The 20,240-nt window shown below is 44.9% G+C and overlaps 1 protein-coding gene across 2 annotated transcripts in view; it reads right to left on the bottom strand.

Moving 5' to 3' along the window:
- EGFR (epidermal growth factor receptor) overlaps positions 1-11,612 on the bottom strand; it is a 222,716-nt gene extending 211,104 nt beyond the window's left edge. Inside the window, exons 1-2 of one of the 2 annotated variants that reach the window (XM_084857770.1) lie at positions 11,503-11,612; positions 11,232-11,398 (exon numbers count right to left, since the gene is read on the bottom strand). In XM_084857770.1, the coding sequence (XP_084713896.1) occupies positions 11,232-11,355 (124 nt within the window). In that variant the 5' untranslated portion in view covers positions 11,356-11,398; positions 11,503-11,612. Of the gene's footprint in view, positions 1-11,231 lie in introns of both variants that reach the window. The other variant, XM_084857769.1, reaches the window with a different exon arrangement.
- Between the last annotated feature and the right edge of the window lie 8,628 nt (positions 11,613-20,240).

Below are 20,240 nucleotides of genomic sequence, written 5' to 3'. Positions count from 1 at the left end.
ATTAGAGGAAGCAGAGGTTTTGCAGGGATTTATGCTCCTTTAGGGGATTCTGCTACAAGCATCCACATAAAGGGACTGAACCACTGGAAAATATGGTTTACTAAATAAAAGGAGAAATCTGTACCTGGTGCTGTCCCTGTCTCAGGAACCTAACTGCCTCTTACTGCTCTTATTACTGCCACTTATATTCACAGGTTCAACCTCACCAGTTTGCTAGAGTTTGGGAACAAAGATTTGAACTGAAAATTGCACTCCCTAGCAAACCTTACAGTCAGGGGTGGGGAAGACAGTTGCATGCATATCTTGAGACAGGAAGGGGTGCCAAATGAAAGAGGGAGAGATGGGCCTAAAGTTTGCAAGCCTAGGTTTTTCCCCTGGATGCCAACATGCCTACAATCAAGTTCACCTGCATAAAGGCGCATATACTGCACCCTAAACTAGGAAACATGAAAGCACCCAAGGGGATGTTTTAAACTAAGCCATCCAGATGTTACTGGAGATGTGTGTGTGTGTGTGTGTGTGTGTAAGATCTGTGTTTTTTTCTTAAAATGCTCACCCACAAAATCAAGCCAGTGTGATGAAAAGGAGGGAACATGTATATTTAGGAGCTAATTAATTTGAATAAACTGTTGTAATATTGCCTAAATTGGTATAGAGCCAAGATTTCAGTAAATTTAAATATGCAAATGAAGGATCCAGCCTTCAGGGGCATCACAGGAATATGCAATGCAACATTCCTCCATGGACTCCCTTTTTATAGATAATTGCGATATTCTTGTATTGCAAATACAAGGGCAGGGATCTTGTTTTCTGACTCATCTTAATAAATACCAGAAATATTCAGGTTTACTCTATCATATGTCAACTTTCACAATGAAAATTCTTTATTTAGGGCTCCACAATATATATAAATAATTACCACCCCAAGTTCTATAAAGAGGAGCTATGACAGCAGCAAGTGACTTATGCCAATGTAACTACAACAGTATTCTCAGCTTAATATGGAGGGCAAAACCTGTCCTGCCATGCTGCCTGCCTATAGCAACCCCAATTTAAGATGCTATTGTGTATTACCAAATGTAAAGAGCATAGGATTACATCAAATGTAGCTACTGGGCAATGTGCGCTAGATGCTACATCAGTGATTTGTCCCCAGTTCCACATACACACAATTCTGTGGTGTTCAATTTTTTTTGTGTCATTGCTTCGATGCAGTAGTGGCTGTTGCTAACATAGCAGTATTAACTGAGGCTGCTGCATTGCTATATCCTAGGATGAGCTTGCAACATCAGCATAATGTCAGAGTTACACATATCGACTTCAAGCAGGAATCTTTGGCTCCATTTTCAACACATTAGTTTGCACAGCAGCTCATAGGATCAGGCCACAAGCATACAGGACTTATATTCTGATCATTTTGTCAGAAGCATAGAACTGCTTCACATGTTCTGGGAAAAATGTGTTCCTGTTTGTCCACCATGGGTCTCTGCATGTGACAGGGAGATGTGGGTCTTAAATGCAAACTTGGTAAACATACACCTCAGAACCATGTCTGGCCAAAGCTCTGGGTTTGTGTTTACTGTGAATTTCCAGATACGCATCTCCCTTCCCTCCATGCATTACAGTACTAATTACAAATACCCACTGTGAACAAAGGGGTGCTCATCTTTATTATAACATGCGAAGGGGTTCTCAGATAATCAGAACAGCAATCAAGGGGACTGTCAGAAAATCAATCCTGTTGCAATGCTCCTTATCCACTTTCCCCATCTTCTCATGCCTGGTAAGTAAGTCTTAAAGGCAATTAAGGTTTTAACACCAAAAACTGGATTAAGATCCCTTTTGCTGTTTTAGAAGACGTGTTTATCTGTAAAACACTTTGATATTTAATTAAGTTTTAAAAATTCAAAGCAGTGTATGAAGTAACAAAGAAAGTATTTCCTAATATAAGCAAACAATGCTTCATCATAAAAATGCCTATTAAATACAATAGAAGTTCTGCAAGGCAATTGGTCCTCAGAACTCCCCTGGAATATGATAAAGCACAATTGCTGGGCAGAGACATAACATGGACTAAGACTGGGAAGGCAACCTATTTCAAATGGTTTTACTTTTATAGAACTGTTTGCGGGCAAGAATAAAATAGCATATAGTGTGATGTATACAATACTATATCAATATGCATATCACAGGCTCCTTGAAGATACTAAAAGATAATAATAGCCCTAACTGGCTACTAAAATGATAGATGGAGGGAGCAATCCTATAACCCCTAGACATAGGGGCCACAGGATACTGGGGATTCTCCCCGCTGAGGTCAGAGACAGCGCTCCCACCTCAGAAGGCAGAGTTGGAGATCCGACCTCCCTTCCCCACAGCTGGTGCAGGAAGAACCACACCGCCTATCCTCCAAGGTCAGACAAGGGATGCCAGAGAAGGGGAAAGAGGCAGTGAGAGCAGGAGATCAGAGAGGCCAGGATACAACCTTTCCTGAGGCCTCTCCAGCCTCCTTCCATCCCCCTCTGAAGTGCTCATCTAGCAAAAAAAAAAAAAAATGCAGGCAGGAGGATGGGGAGGCCACGATCTGCTCCTCCCCCCACCCTGCATTGGATGATTAGAAGCCCCTGAGTTCAGGGGCTTTCGATCATCGAGGGTGCAATTGATAGGACTGCACCCTTAAGAATATATGCTTATTTGAGAAAACCTTAAGAAATTGCTGATGCATCAATTTGCAAAGGAAAAAAAGATACAGAACACCAGAACATAAGGAAAACCACATAATTGTTCCATGCTTTGAGCTGTACAATATAATTTCATAATATTCCAAAAGTACAGCACTAATTTTCATAAATGTTTGATACCAAAGTGAACACTGATAGCATATAGTGGGTATGATACAATTACATGAACTATATAACAGTTGCGAAGCTGATCAACTTCAATGGGCAGGTAGTAGCATTGCTCAGCTAGACATATTTTTAAAGAACCTGTTCAGTGGGTCAGATCATAGTTTCAGGGCCAAGCCAGCCACTGCCTTCCCATGGAAACTGTCCTTATTCATAATATGTGAATTGGTGATACATAGCTCTGGACAGCTGACTTGATTCATGAAATCTAATGATCCAAATGATCACAGAAGTGCATGAGCCTCTCAAGTCAAACACCTTATGTGATGCATTCACATTGTGCAACCACAGGGGGTGCCAAGACATGTGAATTTCTCCCAAGTCTGCAAAATGGCAATGCTTGCACTCGTCCCTGGGGTCCCATTTCAGAAGAGGCAGAACAAAAAGGTAAGCATTCATGAGTGCGAGGCACACACACAGAGGGACCCGGTTTGCATGTCACAGCAACCCAGCTTTTAAAAAACAAACAAACCCTGGGTTAATGTGAATGAGACAGTGTCCTAGTTTATGCAGCTCGATCACTCCCACTGCCAACAGGAGCAGTTAAACAACCCAGGAATACTCCATCGCCGGATTGTTTAGCCTGATAATTGAACCTGGAACTCTGGTTTGTCTCTTCCCCAACAAGCTAGAGCTGGAATCCAGGGTTAAAGCCTGGGTGATGCATGAACTGGGCTAGAGACAGAAATTTTCAGCAAGGCATTATTTTGGATATACTCAAGATTAAATTGCAGGAAAAGTGTTACTCCTTTTTTTAAAAAAGAAAAACAATGTGTGCCTTTGTACAGTACACAGACATATTTAATTGTTTATAATATTCATTATGTATAACCAATCTCTTATCCAGAATAATAGGGGAATGATCACTTATGGTCTAACACAGGGAAATTGCTCTTTCTAAATTATTATTATTATTATTTATTATTTATTTCATTTCTATACCGCCCAATAGCCGAAGCTCTCTGGGCGGTTCACAAAAATTAAAACCAAACAACACACAATAAAACAATTTAAAATATATAGAACATTGAAACCACAATATAACAATACAACCACAATAAAACCTAGCAGCAGTACAGGAGTTTAAAATACAGATTTAAAACAGCAAAGATAAAAATTTAGAAAGCTAAAATGCCTGGGAAAATAAAAAGGTCTTCACCTAGCGCAGAAAGGAGTACAATGTAGGCGCCAGGCGAACCTCACTAGGGAGCTCATTCCAGAGCCGGGGTGCCACAACAGAAAAAGCCCTCCTCCTAGTAGCCACCCGCCTCACTTCCTTTGGCAGGGGCTCATGGAGAAGGGCCGCTGATGATGATCTTAAGGTCCGGGCAGGCACATATGGGAGGAGGCGATCCTTCAGGTAACCTGGCCCCAAGCCATTAAGGGCTTTGAATGTTAACACCAGCACTTTGAATCGGGCCCGGAAATGGACTGGCAGCCAGTGCAGCTGGAAAAGTACTGGCGTAATATGAGCTCGCAGGCCAGTCCCTGTTAACAATCTTGCTGCCCTATTTTGGACCAGCTGAAGTTTCCGGACCGTTTTCAAAGGCAGCCCCACGTATAACGCATTGCAGTAATCCAGACGAGAAGTTATCAGAGCATGGATAACTGTAGCTAGGCTATCTCTGTCCAGATAAGGGCGTAGTTGGTATACCAGCCTAAGCTGATAAAAAAGTGCTCCGTGCCACTGAGTTCACCTGTGCCTCAAGTGACAGTTCTGGATCCAAGAGCACCCCCAAACTATGAACGTGGTCCTTTAGGGGGAGTACAGCCCCCTCCAGAACAGGTTGAATATCACCTAGCCGGGCAGACGAACCACCCACTAACAGTACCTCCATCTTGTCTGGATTGAGTTTCAGTTTATTAGCCCTCATCCAGTCCATTACCGTGCCCAGGCACTGGTTCAGAACAGCCACTGCCTCACCTGGTTTTGATGAGAAAGAGAGGTAGAGCTGGGTGTCATCCGCATATTGATGGCACCTCAGCCCACACCTCCGGATAACCTCCCCCAGCGGTTTCATGTAGATGTTAAACAGCATGGGGGATAAAATAGAGCCCTGTGGAACCCCATGGCACAATTGCCATGGCACAAAGCAATAATCCCCCAGCACCACCTTCTGGAATCGGCCATCCAAGTAGGAGCGGAACCACGGTAGTGCAGTGCCTCCAACTCCCAACCCAGACAACCTATCCAGAAGGATACCATGGTCGATGGTATCGAAAGCCGCTGAGAGGTCCAGGAGAATCAACAGGGTCGCACTCCCCCTGTCCCTCTCCCGGCAGAGGTCATCCCACAGGGCGACCAAAGCAGTTTCCGTTCCAAAACCAGGCCTGAAGCCCGATTGAAATGGATCTAGATAATCCCTTTCATTCAAGAGTGCCTGGAGCTGTCCTACAACCACCCGGTCAAGCACCTTGCCCAGGAAGGGGATGTTGGCCACTGGCCTATAATTGTTAACATCCTCTGGGTCCAGGTTAGGCTTTTTCAGGAGTGGTCTAATTACTGCCTCTTTTAAAGCAGCAGGCACCACTCCCTCTCTCAAGGAGGAATTTACAACCTCCTGGACCCAGCCGGACAACCCCTCCTTGTTTGATTTAATAAGCCATGAAGGGCAAGGGTCAAGCACACAAGTGGTCGATCGGACTTGGCCAAGCACCTTGTCCGCATCCTCAGGCCTCAGTAACTGAAACTCATCCAATAAAACTGGACCAGACGGTGCTCTGAACGCCTCTACCAATGGAACTGCATTAATGGTGGTGTCCAATTCATGACGAATCTGAGCGACTTTATCCTCAAAGTGTCGCGCAAACCTGTCACAGCGTGCTACCGAGGGTTCCACCGTCTCTCTCCCTGGCCCAGAATGTAACAGGCCGCGAACCACTCGGAAAAGCTCCGCTGGACGACACTGAGAAGATGCAATGCTGGTGGAAAAGAACTGTCTCTTTGCCACCCTCACCGCCACAGAGTAGGCTCGATAGTGGGCTCTTACCTGTGTTCGGTCAGACTCAGCACAAGTTTTCCTCCACCTGCGTTCTAGCCATCTCCCCTCTTGCTTCATTGCCCTCAGCTCAGGTGTATACCAAGGAGCTGGCTGGGCTCTGCTCAGAGGGAGAGGGCACTTGGGCGCGATCGTGTCAACCGCCCGAGTCATCTCTGCATTCCACAGAGCGACCTGGGCTTTGACAGGAGCACCAGCCATACCAGCAGGAAAATCCCCCAGAGCCCTCTGGAATCCATCGGAATCCATTAATCTCCAGTGGCGGACCATTTTAATAGGTCCCCCACCCTTGCAGAGCGGAAAGGCCGCCAGAAGTCTAAACCTCAGCAGGAAGTGATCTGACCATGACAAAGGGACAGATGTTAATTCCTCCACTTTCAGATCACCATCCACCTGCCCAGTCAAGAAAACCAGATCAAGCGTGTGTCCTTTTATATGCGTTGGGCCGATGACATGTTGGGACAGCCCCATGGTTGTCATGGCGGCCATGAAGTCCTGAGCCGGCCCGCATACAGCGGCCTCGGCATGGAAGTTGAGATCCCCCAGGACCATCATCCTGGGGGTCCTCAACACCAAGTCCAAGACCACCTCTGTCAGCTCAGGCAGGGAGTCTGATGGGCAGCGGGGTGGGCGGTACACCAACAGAATCCCTAATCTGTCCCGGGTACCCAACACAAGGTACAAACACTCAAGATCTGCACTCGAATGAGCAGGAAGCCTGGAGAGGGAGATTGAATTCCTATAGACCACGGCAACCCCCCCTCCCCGACCCTCAAGTCGGTGTTGGTGCTGCACCGAGTACCCAGGAGGGCACAGCTGGGAGAGAGTGACCCCTCCCAGTTCCCCCACCCAGGTCTCAGTAATACATGCCAGGTCAGCCCCCTCATCCACAATCAAATCATGGATGAGGAAGGTCTTATTTTGGGCTGACCTGGCATTCAGCAGCAGCAGCACCAGACCCGAGGGCAGACTGATAAGGCTGATTCCCCCAATGGCCCCTTGGTTGGACAGTGATGAAAAATCTAAGACAGCTACATTGTTGAGTTACTCCGCATTTATACTGGCATGTCTCTCCCTCCCTCTCCATCTCTCTGTAATAATAATGTGCTTAAATTAGTGGAATTCTTTTTTATTAACTTCAGCAGCAGAGCAAAAATCCTATCTCAAGTGTTTGGATTTCCAAGGACCTGTATTGGTTTGTTTTGAGGAAGTCTGTATTGAAAGTTCTGTGTAGTTATAATGGTACTTTCAGATGGAGGACTCCTAGCTCTACTGATCAAAAGGCATTGTGCAGCTATTCTGTCTTTTGCACCTTAACACTCTAGCAGTTTTTTTTTCTGGTAAGAAAAAAATCAGAAGAAGCAGTGGGAAAACACAGGACAACACATTACAAGTGGAAGATGACCTTGTCTGGACCCCCTGAAAAATTCCGTGAATGAGGTAGGGCGATTGCACAATAAAAGCCTCATCTGGAAGCACTCTAAAACTCTGCCTGTTTGCACTTTTTCAACAAATATTATACTGGCTGTAAATTTATTTTGAGGTATCAGTGCTAGTAAGAATTAATACTTAGGTCCAAATTACACCCTCAAGGGAGATGCATGGGTATTGCCAATCTGTGTTTTCTCTCCGCTGGATCTCATAGCTAATGTGAAATGGAAAAAAAAAAAACAGGACATGGTCATTATATTAGCATTTCCTCCCCCTCGCTTCATTGGCTGCAAAATAACATCACACCACAGAGTTTTTCAATTATACATTGCTGGGGTGACTTGGGTTGGCAGCACCATGATCTCCTCATAATGCAGGGATGGACAACTTCAGGAACTTCAGGGTCCAATTTCAACCCCTCAGAACACTCTGGTGGCTGTATCACCACTGCTGTTGCACACTGGCAAATTTTGGTGGCAGTAACATTAAAAGTAAACAGCAGTTTGCTTTTAAAGCTAAATTTTAAAGCTTTTTAGGCCACCATCATGGGTTACTGTTGAAATCTGGCACAGAACCAATAATTGTTTTGCCACTGCAGCAGCACATTCGGAGGCAGAGGGTGCTGCACTTGAGACCAGGAGGGCTGCATGCAGCCCATGTGTTGCTCACCTCTGTCATAACATGCTGGAATGAGAATGGCAAGAAGTACATTCAATTCTTCCTTTTATTAGAGTTTGACCTACTGTTCTTTAAAATATTTGTATTGGGATCAGTGACTTCAAAAAGGGCAATACACACACCTGAACAATGGGAAATATTTTGGAATCCAGTATAGGCTGCATTCCCAATATATACCTCATTGTCAGTGAATGTGAATTTTTCCAGCCTATAAGAATCCTCTTGCTGGGCCAGACCAAAAGTTTCACCTGGTACAGAATTTTGTTTCCAACAGTGACCAGCCATATACCTCTGGGAACCTCATGAGCAAGGCATAAAGGTGATAGGTATTTCCTCCCTGTCCCCTGACATCTGATAATGAGAGTTATACTGCCTTTGAACATGGGAGCTCCATTCAGCTATCATGACTAAAAATTACTGATCGACTTCGTCTCCATCAAATTGTCTCAGCCTTTTTTAAAAGCCAGCTAAACAAGTGGCCACTGCATTACAGCCTCTTGTGGCAGTGAACTACCTACATCAATTATGTATTGTGTACAGAAGTACTTCCTTTAATCTCTGTCCTGAACTTACTACCATTCAGGTTCGCTGAATCTGTTGTTTTTATGAATCTTTAGAAGAGTTATGCCATGTACAAAATGTCTATGGAAGCAGGGTGAAGTAAAAGCAGATATACTTGCTCTTGACCTTAACAGTAGACAACACTGGGGAGTGAGCAAACAATTCATATTTCCACCAACACATGAAAAACTGCATTTGCTTTAAGATGTTTATCCACATTCAATTATATTACCAACCCAACTATTATCAATAGACGTCACTGAGTAATTACCCCTTAGTAGCATTGTATCAAATATGTATAATACTAAAAGCTTTGTTTCCAAGTTCTCTTTTTACACGTTTATCCTTTACAGTGCAATCCTTTACATATCAACTCAGAAGTCCCATTGAGTTCAATGGAGCTTACTCCCAGGTAAATTGGCACAGGATTGCACCCTCAGGGACTTAACTCTGATTAGCCACATTTCAAAATGGTTTTATCTGAACCAAAGGTATTTGGGAGTCTACTAAAAAGAAAAGAAAAGAAAAGGAAAAAAAAGCCCTGCCCTGATTACATCATCCACAGGTATGGACTTGCTCTTTGAAGGGGGGAGAGAGAGAGAGAGAACACTGATTTTTAGATTGTGCAATTAGCTCTTCAGAGAGGCGTTTCTCCTTTTCAGGACGGTTTTATTGTCTGGAGTCATGAAATACTTAAATTACTTTTGCTCAACTCATGTATAAGATTTTCTAAGCTACCAAGGGTTTTTTCTCAGGAAAGGGGCAATCAGAAGCAAAAGAAGGAAAGATGAAAATCTTAATTTTCTCCTTTTGGCAGATTTCCAAAATAATGATTTACTTGGAACTGAAGCTTGCTTGCTCTCAAAACTTCACAAAAGTTAAGGAAAGAAAGAGGCAGAGGGAAAAACCATCTACTGGCCAGAATTAAATCTATCAAAATCCTTCCCACAGTCCCCACTGCAACTTTCAAACTGGTTTCTCAACAACAACAAAATAAAACATTTACAACAGTTATAAAGCTAGGTGAGGGGAGATGGAGCTATGGGATGAAACACCAAGCAACTCCAGGTGAGGGTGACATGGCACTCAGTCATAACAGCTGAGAAACTATTTAGACTGGGAACAGCACATATAACTCTTTAAAAAAAGAAGGTTGGCAAGGAAATGGCCTCACAGTGAACTGTTCCTTGTGATGTTTAACTACACTGTGCATATGTTGGCAGAAAAGATAAACAGCACCTAGTAGCTGAAAGGGCTTTAAAACACACAGAGAGATCATGCAAACAAACACACACAATGCACTTTTAAGTTTCAAGTCCGTACAGAACGCTGGTCACTAGGTTTGGGCATTCCTATGAATCACTGGTGGTTTCCCCCACGTTACAGGAAGAGGGTAATAATCTTTGGGCTGTAACCTCTTTGTAGGGTATTTGCGCTCTTGTGAAACTAACACATCAGCCTGTTACAGGGGCCATGTAAACAACAGACTTCTTTCCTCTGCCAAATTGTTGGTTCTACTGATGCTTCAAGGGCTTGAGAAGGCAAAAAAGAACAGCAGTGCAACTTTGACACTTTGAGGTACCTCTCCATATTTTAGAAGGAAAGCCACAATCTTGCAGCAAACACACTAGAGAATCCTCTGGCACCTTAAAGGCTCATAACTTCACTGTGGTATAACCTTTCAGGGGCTAGAGCCCACTTCATTAGGTGAATGAAGTAAGGAAGGTCTCTAGGAAAGATTCCGGGACAAATTCTATGTTAGGACATATGACATCACCTCATGTGTGCTTGGCCTTTCCAAAAGAGGAGGGTGTCACCCTAATTGCAGAAAAAGTCTGCTCCCATTCTCTCCAGATCCTCTTTTGAGTTGATGAATGGCTAAGGATGTGATTGGAGAGAGTGGGTGCCCTAAATTTCTTCTGCTGTTTCGGTCCACCTGGCTCCATGATTTAAAATAAAAATAAAAATGAAGATCACATTCAGAAAATTTGAAGTCACCAACCATCTTACCAGGAAGTGGGGGAAGAAATGGAGACATTTGTACAAACTCCTTCCCCTGCCCAATTGAGCTCTTGCTCCAACACTTAACCACTAATAGCCACCACGATCTGCTTTCTCCAAGCAAGAATTACTTGGAGCAAATGTTATTATTACTAATAAATGCCATCTGCTTTTTGGTGAACCAGGAGCCATCAGGTGTGCTTAGCTTCTGTGCAAAGGAGGTACAGCCACATATAATCAGTCAATAGCAGGGAGACGAGACCCAGGAAAAGCCCCAGAAGTAGCTTAATAATAATAGCAATAACAACAACAACAACAACAATAATATGCCATAACTTTGCTAGAGGTAAAAACAGTGGAATTACAATTATGAATTCCCCCGAGCACATGCATCATAGAGAAGATAAAAAGAGAACATCTCTGAGCTGGCTCAGCAGTGTGGGAATACTAGTGAACCATGGGTGTCCCTGGGCGTGGGCAAAGTGATTCTAGTGAGGTCTTCTCCTAACCAGAAGCAGCACCCATGTACCCAAGATGCAGCTCTCGGGTAGACTTGAGCGCCGGCACCTTTCCTGGTTGAACTTAAAGCAAACTCCGCACACGACCGACTCTCTCTCTCTCTCTCTCTATTTTTGCCCCGTCCTCCGAAACTTACCTTTCTTCTCGTCCACGGCGGCGCACAAGCTGCTGGCCAGCAACAGCCCGAAGAGGGCGGCGGCGGCACGCCTCGCCCAGAAGCGTCCCCCGCCGGCTGCCGAGGCTCCTCTCCAGTGCCCCATTCCTGCGCTTGTGGCTGTAATCCGGAGGGCGCGCGCGCGCGCGCTTCTGCTGCCGCGGCGGCGGCGAGGCGAAGCTGTGTGAGGGGACAGCGGCGCGAGAGTGCGACTCCGGTCGGCCCGCGTTTTCGCGCGCGCGCGCTCGCTCGCTCCCCTAGCCGTCCTCAGCAAACCCTCTTCGCGCCTGGCTTCCTCTCCGCCGCCGTCCTGCGGAGGACCATGCCCACGGATTGCTGCTCTCGCTGTTCCCAGATGACAACTCCACACACACCAAAAAAAAAAAAGGAGGGAGCGAGGGAGGGAGGAGCGAGGAGAGGCTCTTCCCCCCCCCCCCCGTCGTTGCTGCTGGCTGCCGCGCGCTCGCTCGCTGATTGGGCGAGGGGCGCTTCTCACACACAACTGGCCCCTCTCCACACGCGCGCGCGTCGGGGTGGTGGGGAGCTCGCGCCCTTCTCCAGCTGCGGGCCGGTATAAGTGGCGTGTGAAGAGCTGTCAGGCGAGTTGAGCTGCACGCGCGGCACGGAGGAATGAGAGGGCGAGCTCGGCGCTCCGCCACTCCTCTTCCTCCTCACAAGCAAAACTTTCCTCCCCACCTTGTTCTGCCCTGCGCGCAGCTCTCAGGAGCTCCTTCGGCGACGGCCGTGAAACCAATGCGGGGTGGGGGAGAAGGCGGGAGGAGAACCGAACCAAAAAAAGTGTGGAGTGGGAGGGGCTTCGTCGGCGCTGCCTTCAGGTGGAGTTTTGTACCTGTCCAGCGCCGCTGGTGGGAAGGGCGAGAAATTCCCGTCCAGCTGGCTGGGTTGAGCAATTCGTGCGTGCTCTCCCCTCCTCTAGCCGCCGCTGCCTGCGGTTTACCTTATCAGCTGCTGCTGCTCCAGCGACTGCCCCACCTTAGTTACCTGCGGCTGCAGCTTTCCAGCCCTTGTGAGAAATCAGACTGAAAATCAGGCCAGCGACGACGAAAACAACCCGGGATCCCGCAAGAATATCACGTCCTGCGGGGGGCTCGGGGTCTGGGGGCGAGGCGAGGCGAGGCGGGCGCCCTGCCCAAGGCCAGGCTAAAAAGAATGGCCATTGGAACGCATTGACTCCTTCCGAGTGGCCATGGCTGTTCCCAATGCATCGCAGTGGCCATTGGGGAACAGAGGAAGCTGCCTTATAGTACGGATTGTCGGCAGTGACTGGAAGCAGCTCCCGGGGTTTCAGGCAGGATTCTCTCCTAGCCCTATCTAGGTTTCATGCAGTTTTTCTAGCCTGGAGATGCCAGGGATCGAACCTGGGATCTACTGCAGGCAAAGCATGCACACTACCACTGAGCCATGTGAGCTAGTTGGAATGGGTGGGAGGATTAGGGAGTACGCTATGTCTCTTATTCTGGCCACTGCAATCTGTGTTCAAAGACTGAAAGAAATTTCCTTCGGTATAAGGATTGTGGTAGAAAGTTGGTGAAAAGTAATTCTCTTCTTAAAACAGAAATTTCTTAGGAAGCAGCAGGCAGGTGAGCAGCCTAGTTTTGCCAGTTTAGCAATAGCTGCAGTTCCTGTTCCTGTTTCCTGTATCTCCCTAGTGGCTGCAAAAACATATTCTGAGATTATTCTTTATTCACAGTACATCTCCTTGGCTTCATCACTTGCCCAAACTTAGCAGTCCTGGGCTAAGAGGTCATCATATGTGTCAGTTAGGTAAAGAACAGGAGCTAAGGAGTAGGAATAAATGGATAGTTCTGCCAATGAAGAGATGTAAGAAGTAGGGTCACCCAAAGATCTGTTTGGGGACCAGTGCTTATTAATTTGTTCATAAATGACCTAGAGTTGGGAGGAGCACTGAAATGGCCAAATTTGCCACCAAATTATTCAAGGTGGTAAAATGAGGATTGGTAAGGGCTCCAAAAGGATCTCTCCAAAGTGAGTGAATGGGCATTAAAATGGCAAATGCAGGTCAATGTATGTAAGTGTAAAGTGTTGCTCACTGGGGGACAATCCTAACTCTACATATACATCAACGAGCTGGCAGTGACTAGCCAGGAACGGATCTTAGTAGGGATGGGCGGATTCCCTGTCTGCCGGTCCATGGGGAATCCACCCGCGGGGTGGGGAGGGAGGCGATCCGTTCCTCCTCCCGGAATCCTCTTTGGCTGGCTCCACTTCGTGGCAATTCTGCGGAGCTGCTGGCCAGCTCCAAAGCGCCAGCGATACGGCCACCATGCCATATTGCTGGCTGAAGGGGACTGACTCCGTAAATGGCTGCATTTAGCTTAAACTAAGACCTTTATGGCCGCAAATAGCATCCTGGATGCCATTTGCATCCCTGCTTTTCATTCACGTGATAGGCTACGCAAATATTTTTTATCGCGTGAAAAACAGGGCCGCAAATGGCATCCAGGATGCCATTTGCGTCCGCAGTCAGTCCCCTTCAGCCAGTGATATGGCATGGCGGCCATATCGCTGGCAATCCAGAGCCGGAAGGTCTGGCCAAAGAGGATTCCATGGGGAGGCGGAGGTAAGTGTTCTGTTCCGCCACGGACTTCGGGGGGCCAGATTCTTTAGAATCCGGCCTCATTGGAGTCCATGGTGGAATTCTCCTCCATCACTAGATCTTAGGGTCATGGTGGATAGTGACTTAGTTGTTGACTTAGTGTGCAGCAGCTCTGAAAACAGTGAATTCCATGCCAGGGATTAATAGGAAAGGGATAAAAAATGACATTGCTGATATTGTAATGGCTTTATACTATGGCACGACCACACCTAGAATACTGTGCACAGTTCTGGTCACCATATCTCAAAAAAGGACATTGTAGAGCTGGAAAAGGGCAACCAAAATGATCTGGGCACTGGAGCAACTCTCCTGTGAGGAAGGGTTCCAGAGTTTGGGCTTTGTAGTTTAGAAAAAATGTGAGGAAGGGGGGACACGGTACAGGTTTAAAAAAACTATGTATGGTGTGAAGAAAGCCAACAGAGATTTTTTTTCCTGTTCTCAAAATATGGGGGGAAGGCATCACCCAATGAGAGTGAAAGGTAGGAGTTCCTGGACATACATAAGGAAATACTTCTTCACACAGCACATAGTTAAAGTATGGCATTCACTTCCACACGATGTGGGGATGGCCACTCACTTAGATGGCTGTAAAAGGGCATTAGACAAATTCATGGAGGATACGGCTATCTGTGCTACCTCGAGGATCAGAGGCAGCATGCCTTTGAATACCAGTTGCTGGGAAATGACAGCAGGAGGATGCTAGTGTGGTCATGTCTGGCTTGTGGGCTTCCCATGCACTTATGGCTAGCCACTGAGGGAAACAGGGTACTGGTCCAGATAGGCCTTTGGTTTGATCCAGCAGGGCTCTTCTGATGTTCTTATGATTCATAATAGTGGATGTGCAAGCCAGGTTGCATACCTTATGATATGTAATGGTGGATATGCAGCTCCAATCTCACATGGGAAAGCCTGTTGGTGCATATCTGTGTGAAATCAGAAAAAATGGCCACAAACTGCCAAAAAAAAATGGCCACAAAAAAAGAGAGGAAGACAGTGGAATGCAACAGTCTGGCAGCAATGTTGCCTGGATTCTCCCGAATAACTGAGTGAATGAATGATGTCTGTTCCAGAGAAAACAGCTAGTGTGGAAACAACCTTTGTTCTCTAAAGCAAAACTCTTATGCATGTGGAGGGAAATTATATACACAAAATCTATGAATGTTGTCTACAGTGCCTTGCTCTTTGCTGCCCAGTATGGCAGTGTCTTCTGAGAAAACATAGAACAAATAATACCCCCTTCTCAATTGCTGTACAGTGGCATGCACATTGCTATTAATATAAGAAAGTGTTTTCTATGACCAAACACCACTTATGGTGTTTAATAATTACCTCCCTGTGTAATGACTACACTATTTCCCTCTATCAGTTTTACAGACATTCAGTTCACTGGAACTTGGTGGAATCAAGCAAGTATGTTTCAACCAAGTAAACTGAGATGACAGTCTGCCCCAGTTACATGGGCTCTGAAAAATGTTATTTGTTAGTCTTAACTTGTTAAATGAATAGAAATGAACGTGTTTGTTGAGACCAACAGTCATAACAAGTCATCGTAAACACACACCAATAGAATAATAAAAAGGACAAAATCATGCATCATAAAATCATGCAGGCAACAACACGTTCAATACAATTTTTTTATGTGCATTTGCTGTAGCATAAGCAAAAGAAGCAGCTTTCTCAACAATATACTTGCCATAATTATGGGCAAAAATCCAATCTTTTGATGGTTGGAACGAAGGGAAGATAACTTTTTGGATATGCGTTCTTCTAGAGGTATAATAGCTGTGTTGTAGCAAAACCAACACCAGAGTCCTGTGTAGCATGCACACTGTGTGGCATACAATTTAAAGACTAATTGGTTTATTTTGGCATAAGCTTTTTGGGTTTAGACCTTTCTTCTTCAAATGCAAGATGGATATGTAGAATTATTGAAGTAACTTTGTTATGTAAAACTATAGCACAGAATAGAATTATTTCTGTCCCACCCACCACAAAAACCCTGATCTAAGTAACCTTATTTGGAATAGGACTATAATCTGTCTCCCCTTCATTGCTTTCAAAATGTTGCAAAATTTTCAATTAACTAAATGAAAAATGAAATTAAAAAGTTTCAGTGAACTATCAGCTATAAGTAATATAGTATGTTGAGCAATAATTACCTTCCAAAGTTGATGATTAGAAAGAATGTTAGGACAGAACGCTCAATTTTCCTTATCATAGCTAGCATTTCACCACTTGTATTTTTGCAGCTGGGCTTTTTTCTATTGCATATGTGGCTTAACCAAAGACAATTTAAAGTGTTTTCCTTTTATTGTGTGCACCTTAAAATGTTCTTGAGAGGGAGAAAAATAAATAAGTTACTTGATTGCATCAGGGACTTTCTGCAGAAATAACAGTTATTTTGTGGTTCATTTGAGCCTGGTTGGGAAGTTTGAATTATTTTATTTTAATTTTATTTTATTTTACATTCTTGGTTACTTGCTTAAGAGGGAGACTAAGGTTTGGGCGGGAGGGGCACTGTATAACCCCAAATAGCATATTTAAATCTGATTGACTTCAACCAGTATTCCATTTATTAAAACAAATGGAAGTTAAAAGTGTTTAACTGTGGTTGGATTATGTTTGTGCTTTCATGGGCTTTTCTTCGTCTGTAGAAAGATGTCTACAATTCCGCCATTCAAAAAGTGTTGTTTTTTTTTACAGTGCAGTCCTATACATGTCTATTAAGAAGTAAGTCCCATTGAGTTCAATCAAACTTACTCCAACATAAGTGGTTATAGATTGTAGCCTTTGTTCAGTCGTTAAGTCATGTCCGACTCTTCGTGACCCCATGGACCATAGCACGCCAGGCCTTCCTGTCCTCTGCTCTCTCCCGGAGTGTTTTAATATCCATCTATTGTAGTGATTTCGCTGGAGTCAGACAATAGTTTTTGAGCATGTCAAAGTGATTTGAAAAAGGCTTTATTTCTCATGGTCTACACATATTCTTTTTCTTCCATTACCATCAAACAGACATTTCAAGGGTTTTGAAATGATACAAAAAAGCTGAAAACCCCAAGTTTCCCAGAATTCCAGCAGTATGGAATATATATTGAAAAGTCTTTCTCTAGCCTTAGTACCCCCTCCCTTAAGAGTTGAAGGTAGTTTAAAGGAGGGCTTGCTGCTCTTAGGCCATTTGTCCAACTTGTGCCTTTAGTAAAGAGGTTTTACAGGTTTTGTATTTTTTTTTCAAAAAACTGCAAAACCTACTTGATTTGAGCAACAAAAGAAGTGTGTGTGTGTGTGTGTGTACAAATGAGGAGAAAGACCATTCTGAAACCAGTTTCAATTATCTTTCAGACTATTGTCTGTCTCCAGCCTCAGAAGCAGTCTATTAAAAGAAACTGATTTAGACTTTGTATTGTGTCTGCCAACAGTAGCGTCAACAAGCAAAGCCTGGAGAAGAAAAACACTCCAAAGATTTATGATTATTGAGTTCCTTAGAATTTGGGACAATGTTAAACGTTAACTAGCTGTGTTCATTTAACGGAGTGTGCACAACTTCAACTCCAAGCAAGTGTGTGTCTGATTCCACATTGATCTCCATGTCCCCACTTAAGCTAGTCCTGCTCTCTTTGTTGCCTGACTTCTATCCAGTTTCATACCCTGCAGTCCAGTCTTCACAGAGTATCAGGCTGCTGCACAGCCCCTTTCCCTTAATGCTCCTTTCTGGGGATAGTTCCAGAGAGAGATGCAAAACTGAGCATTTGCTAGGGCCCTATAACTGGCAAAGGGCCCCCCTTGCCAATAGCACCACCATTATCACTTTGCATGAAGCATGCAGTAAGGTCAGAGGCAGAATGAGAGAATTCTCCATTTGCATGCACCACCTCATTGAGAGTGGCCCCAAAATCCTGGTACCAGCACTGCTTCAATCCACTTCCTATAGGCCCCAAGTTTCCCATCTCCCCAATACAAGTAGCATCAGCCGACCTAGTCCCAGTGCCTTCTGAACTCTCTGTTCCCTGCCCAAGAAAGCTCTGCTCCAAGCGCTTAACTTTACTTCCAGTGGCAAGACCCTCAACTGTTAGGATTCTGCCTGGGATAGGGATAAGGCAGCATCTCTGTCATCCCCCATTCAAAGTGGCACCCTCCACGGCTCCGTGAAGAAGGAGGATTTTTGTTCTTCAGTTGGAGAAAGGAGACCAGAATTATTGCAAGATGCAGCATCCCTGCAAACAGAGGACATTGGCCAGGGTGATAGCTCTTTAAAATGTTTCTGGCAGCTTAAGTATTAAGCAATAGCTGCTGACTGGAGCATGAGAAAGCAACAACAAAAAACTTCCTCCTCAATGCGAACAGCATGATAATAGGCTTGTGACGTACTGGCAGATCATCAGAGACAATCCACTCACTCTTGTTGGATGATAATGCACTCATTCCACATAAATCATGTGCCATTTATACAGTGTTTCTGAGCATTCAAAGCAATTCACATATCCTATTATCTCAACAACCTTGTCAGGGTGCATCCCTATACTATCATCCCTATACTGAGGGGAGGGGGCTGAAGTTCAGAGAATACTGGCTTGTCTTTAAGCCACCTACTGCATTCTTAGCTGATGTGAAAGTTGAACCAGGACTTCCCGGCTTACAGCTCACACTCTAAGGGCACAATCCTATGCATGTTTCAACAGAAAAAGGCCCATAGCTCCCTGCATTACCTAGCCATCACACTGGCTGGGGAGTGCTGGGAGTTGTGGGACTTTTTTCTTTCTTTCTAAACATGCATAGGATTGTGCCCTTTGTTGCTATAGCACAGCTTTCTCACAAAACACAATCTGTGCTTCAAAAACAATTCATATATTCTGGGCATGGATGAATTTGTCAGTTCTGATTGCTCTCAGCTTCTCATTTTTCCAATCTTAAATTTGGCTCATCCCGTTTCTGCATTTTTTTTAGTTTGGGTTTTTTTTTTAAAAAAAATTGCATGAAAATTCGCACACATTTTTGTGCACATTTCTCCCAATATACACTTTTTTGTCCACAATGTCACCTAATATATGCATTTTATTACAAGCAATTTCCCCTGATATAATGCATTTTTAACATTATTTTCCCTCACATACACATTTTTATGTACATGTTCTCCTAATATATGCATTTCTGTGTGCATTTTCTTAAACTGGAGAAATCCACCACAAAAAAATTTGGAGAAGTGACACCAGAGTTTTGTTTTGTATATAGGTTCAAAGGTGCAAAATTAGGTTTGCATTAAAATGAAACAAACTGAACAAATTTCTCCTCAATCTCTGCAGTCCACAGCCAGTTCGCTTATTTATCTCTTCTCACCTGATCTGTATGCGTGTTTGAACAGTTGGAGCAAGGGCCAAATTACATTACCTTAGTACAGGGATAGGGAGTTCCAGGGGCCATCACCTCCTGGACCCCCTCGTGGGTCACACTCATGCTGCTGCCAGCATCCTACAGATTTCCATGGAGTGCTGGTGATAGCGGCAACCCTGCCCCCCTGATTTTCAGCAGATTTTCAGTGTCAAATGTTTAGCCAATGTATTCCATAGTGGCTTGCTGCCAATTTTCAGTGACAAATTGGTATATCTTTTTTTTTTTTTTGCTGAATTTCGGTGGAGCAGTGGGGGAGGGGCTGCAGGGGCTGCACCGTGTGTGTGTATATGTGTGTGTGAGAGAGAGAGAGAGAGAGAGAGAGAGAGAGGGTGGGTGGGTGTATGCAGCCCGTAGGCAGCGTGTTGCCAACTCCTATCTTAGGACATGTTTAGGACTGGAGATTGTGTTCTGAAGCCTGGGACCCTTCGAAATTAGACTCTGGATGCAGACTCAGTTTAATAGATGTTTAACTTCATAGTTCCTCACTTGCATGGCCTCTTCCTTAACAAAAAGGAGTTGCAGCCCTTTCCCCACATAAGGACCACTGCATGGCAGGAGGGGGATTAACCCCTTTGCCTTGCTTTCCTGCCAAACGTCACAGCTCTGAAGGCGCTATTTGTTGCAAATGGCAAGTGTGGGGGCAAATGACAACTTTGGTGGAATTTTGGCCGGAAAATAGCAGGAGAGAAAAGGGTTGAGTCCATCTCTTTCTTCACATTGCAGTCCTGATCCAGATCAGGCGAGGAGGAGGAGGGGGCCATGGCTGCTTTTTGTTAAGAAAGCCTCCAGACCAGTCCCAAGCACACAATTTAAACATGCAAGAAATGTAGTGTGTAGTCTGACCCTTAGAGACCCTGCCACTCTGTCCTCTTTTGAGTTCCTGTGTGCACTGCACTAGCAGAAGTGCTGGGGATCAGCCTGAGCAGGATGTACCTCTTTGCTTGGCACCTTTGTTAATAGGGTGGCCA

The sequence above is a fragment of the Heloderma suspectum genome, chromosome 5 (assembly GCF_057233095.1).
Source record: "Heloderma suspectum isolate Gila_16-S chromosome 5, 16-S_ref, whole genome shotgun sequence".
Lineage (NCBI taxonomy): Eukaryota > Metazoa > Chordata > Lepidosauria > Squamata > Helodermatidae > Heloderma > Heloderma suspectum.
Note: the sequence above shows the minus strand (reverse complement) of the source record. Positions and strands in the feature narration are given on the sequence as shown.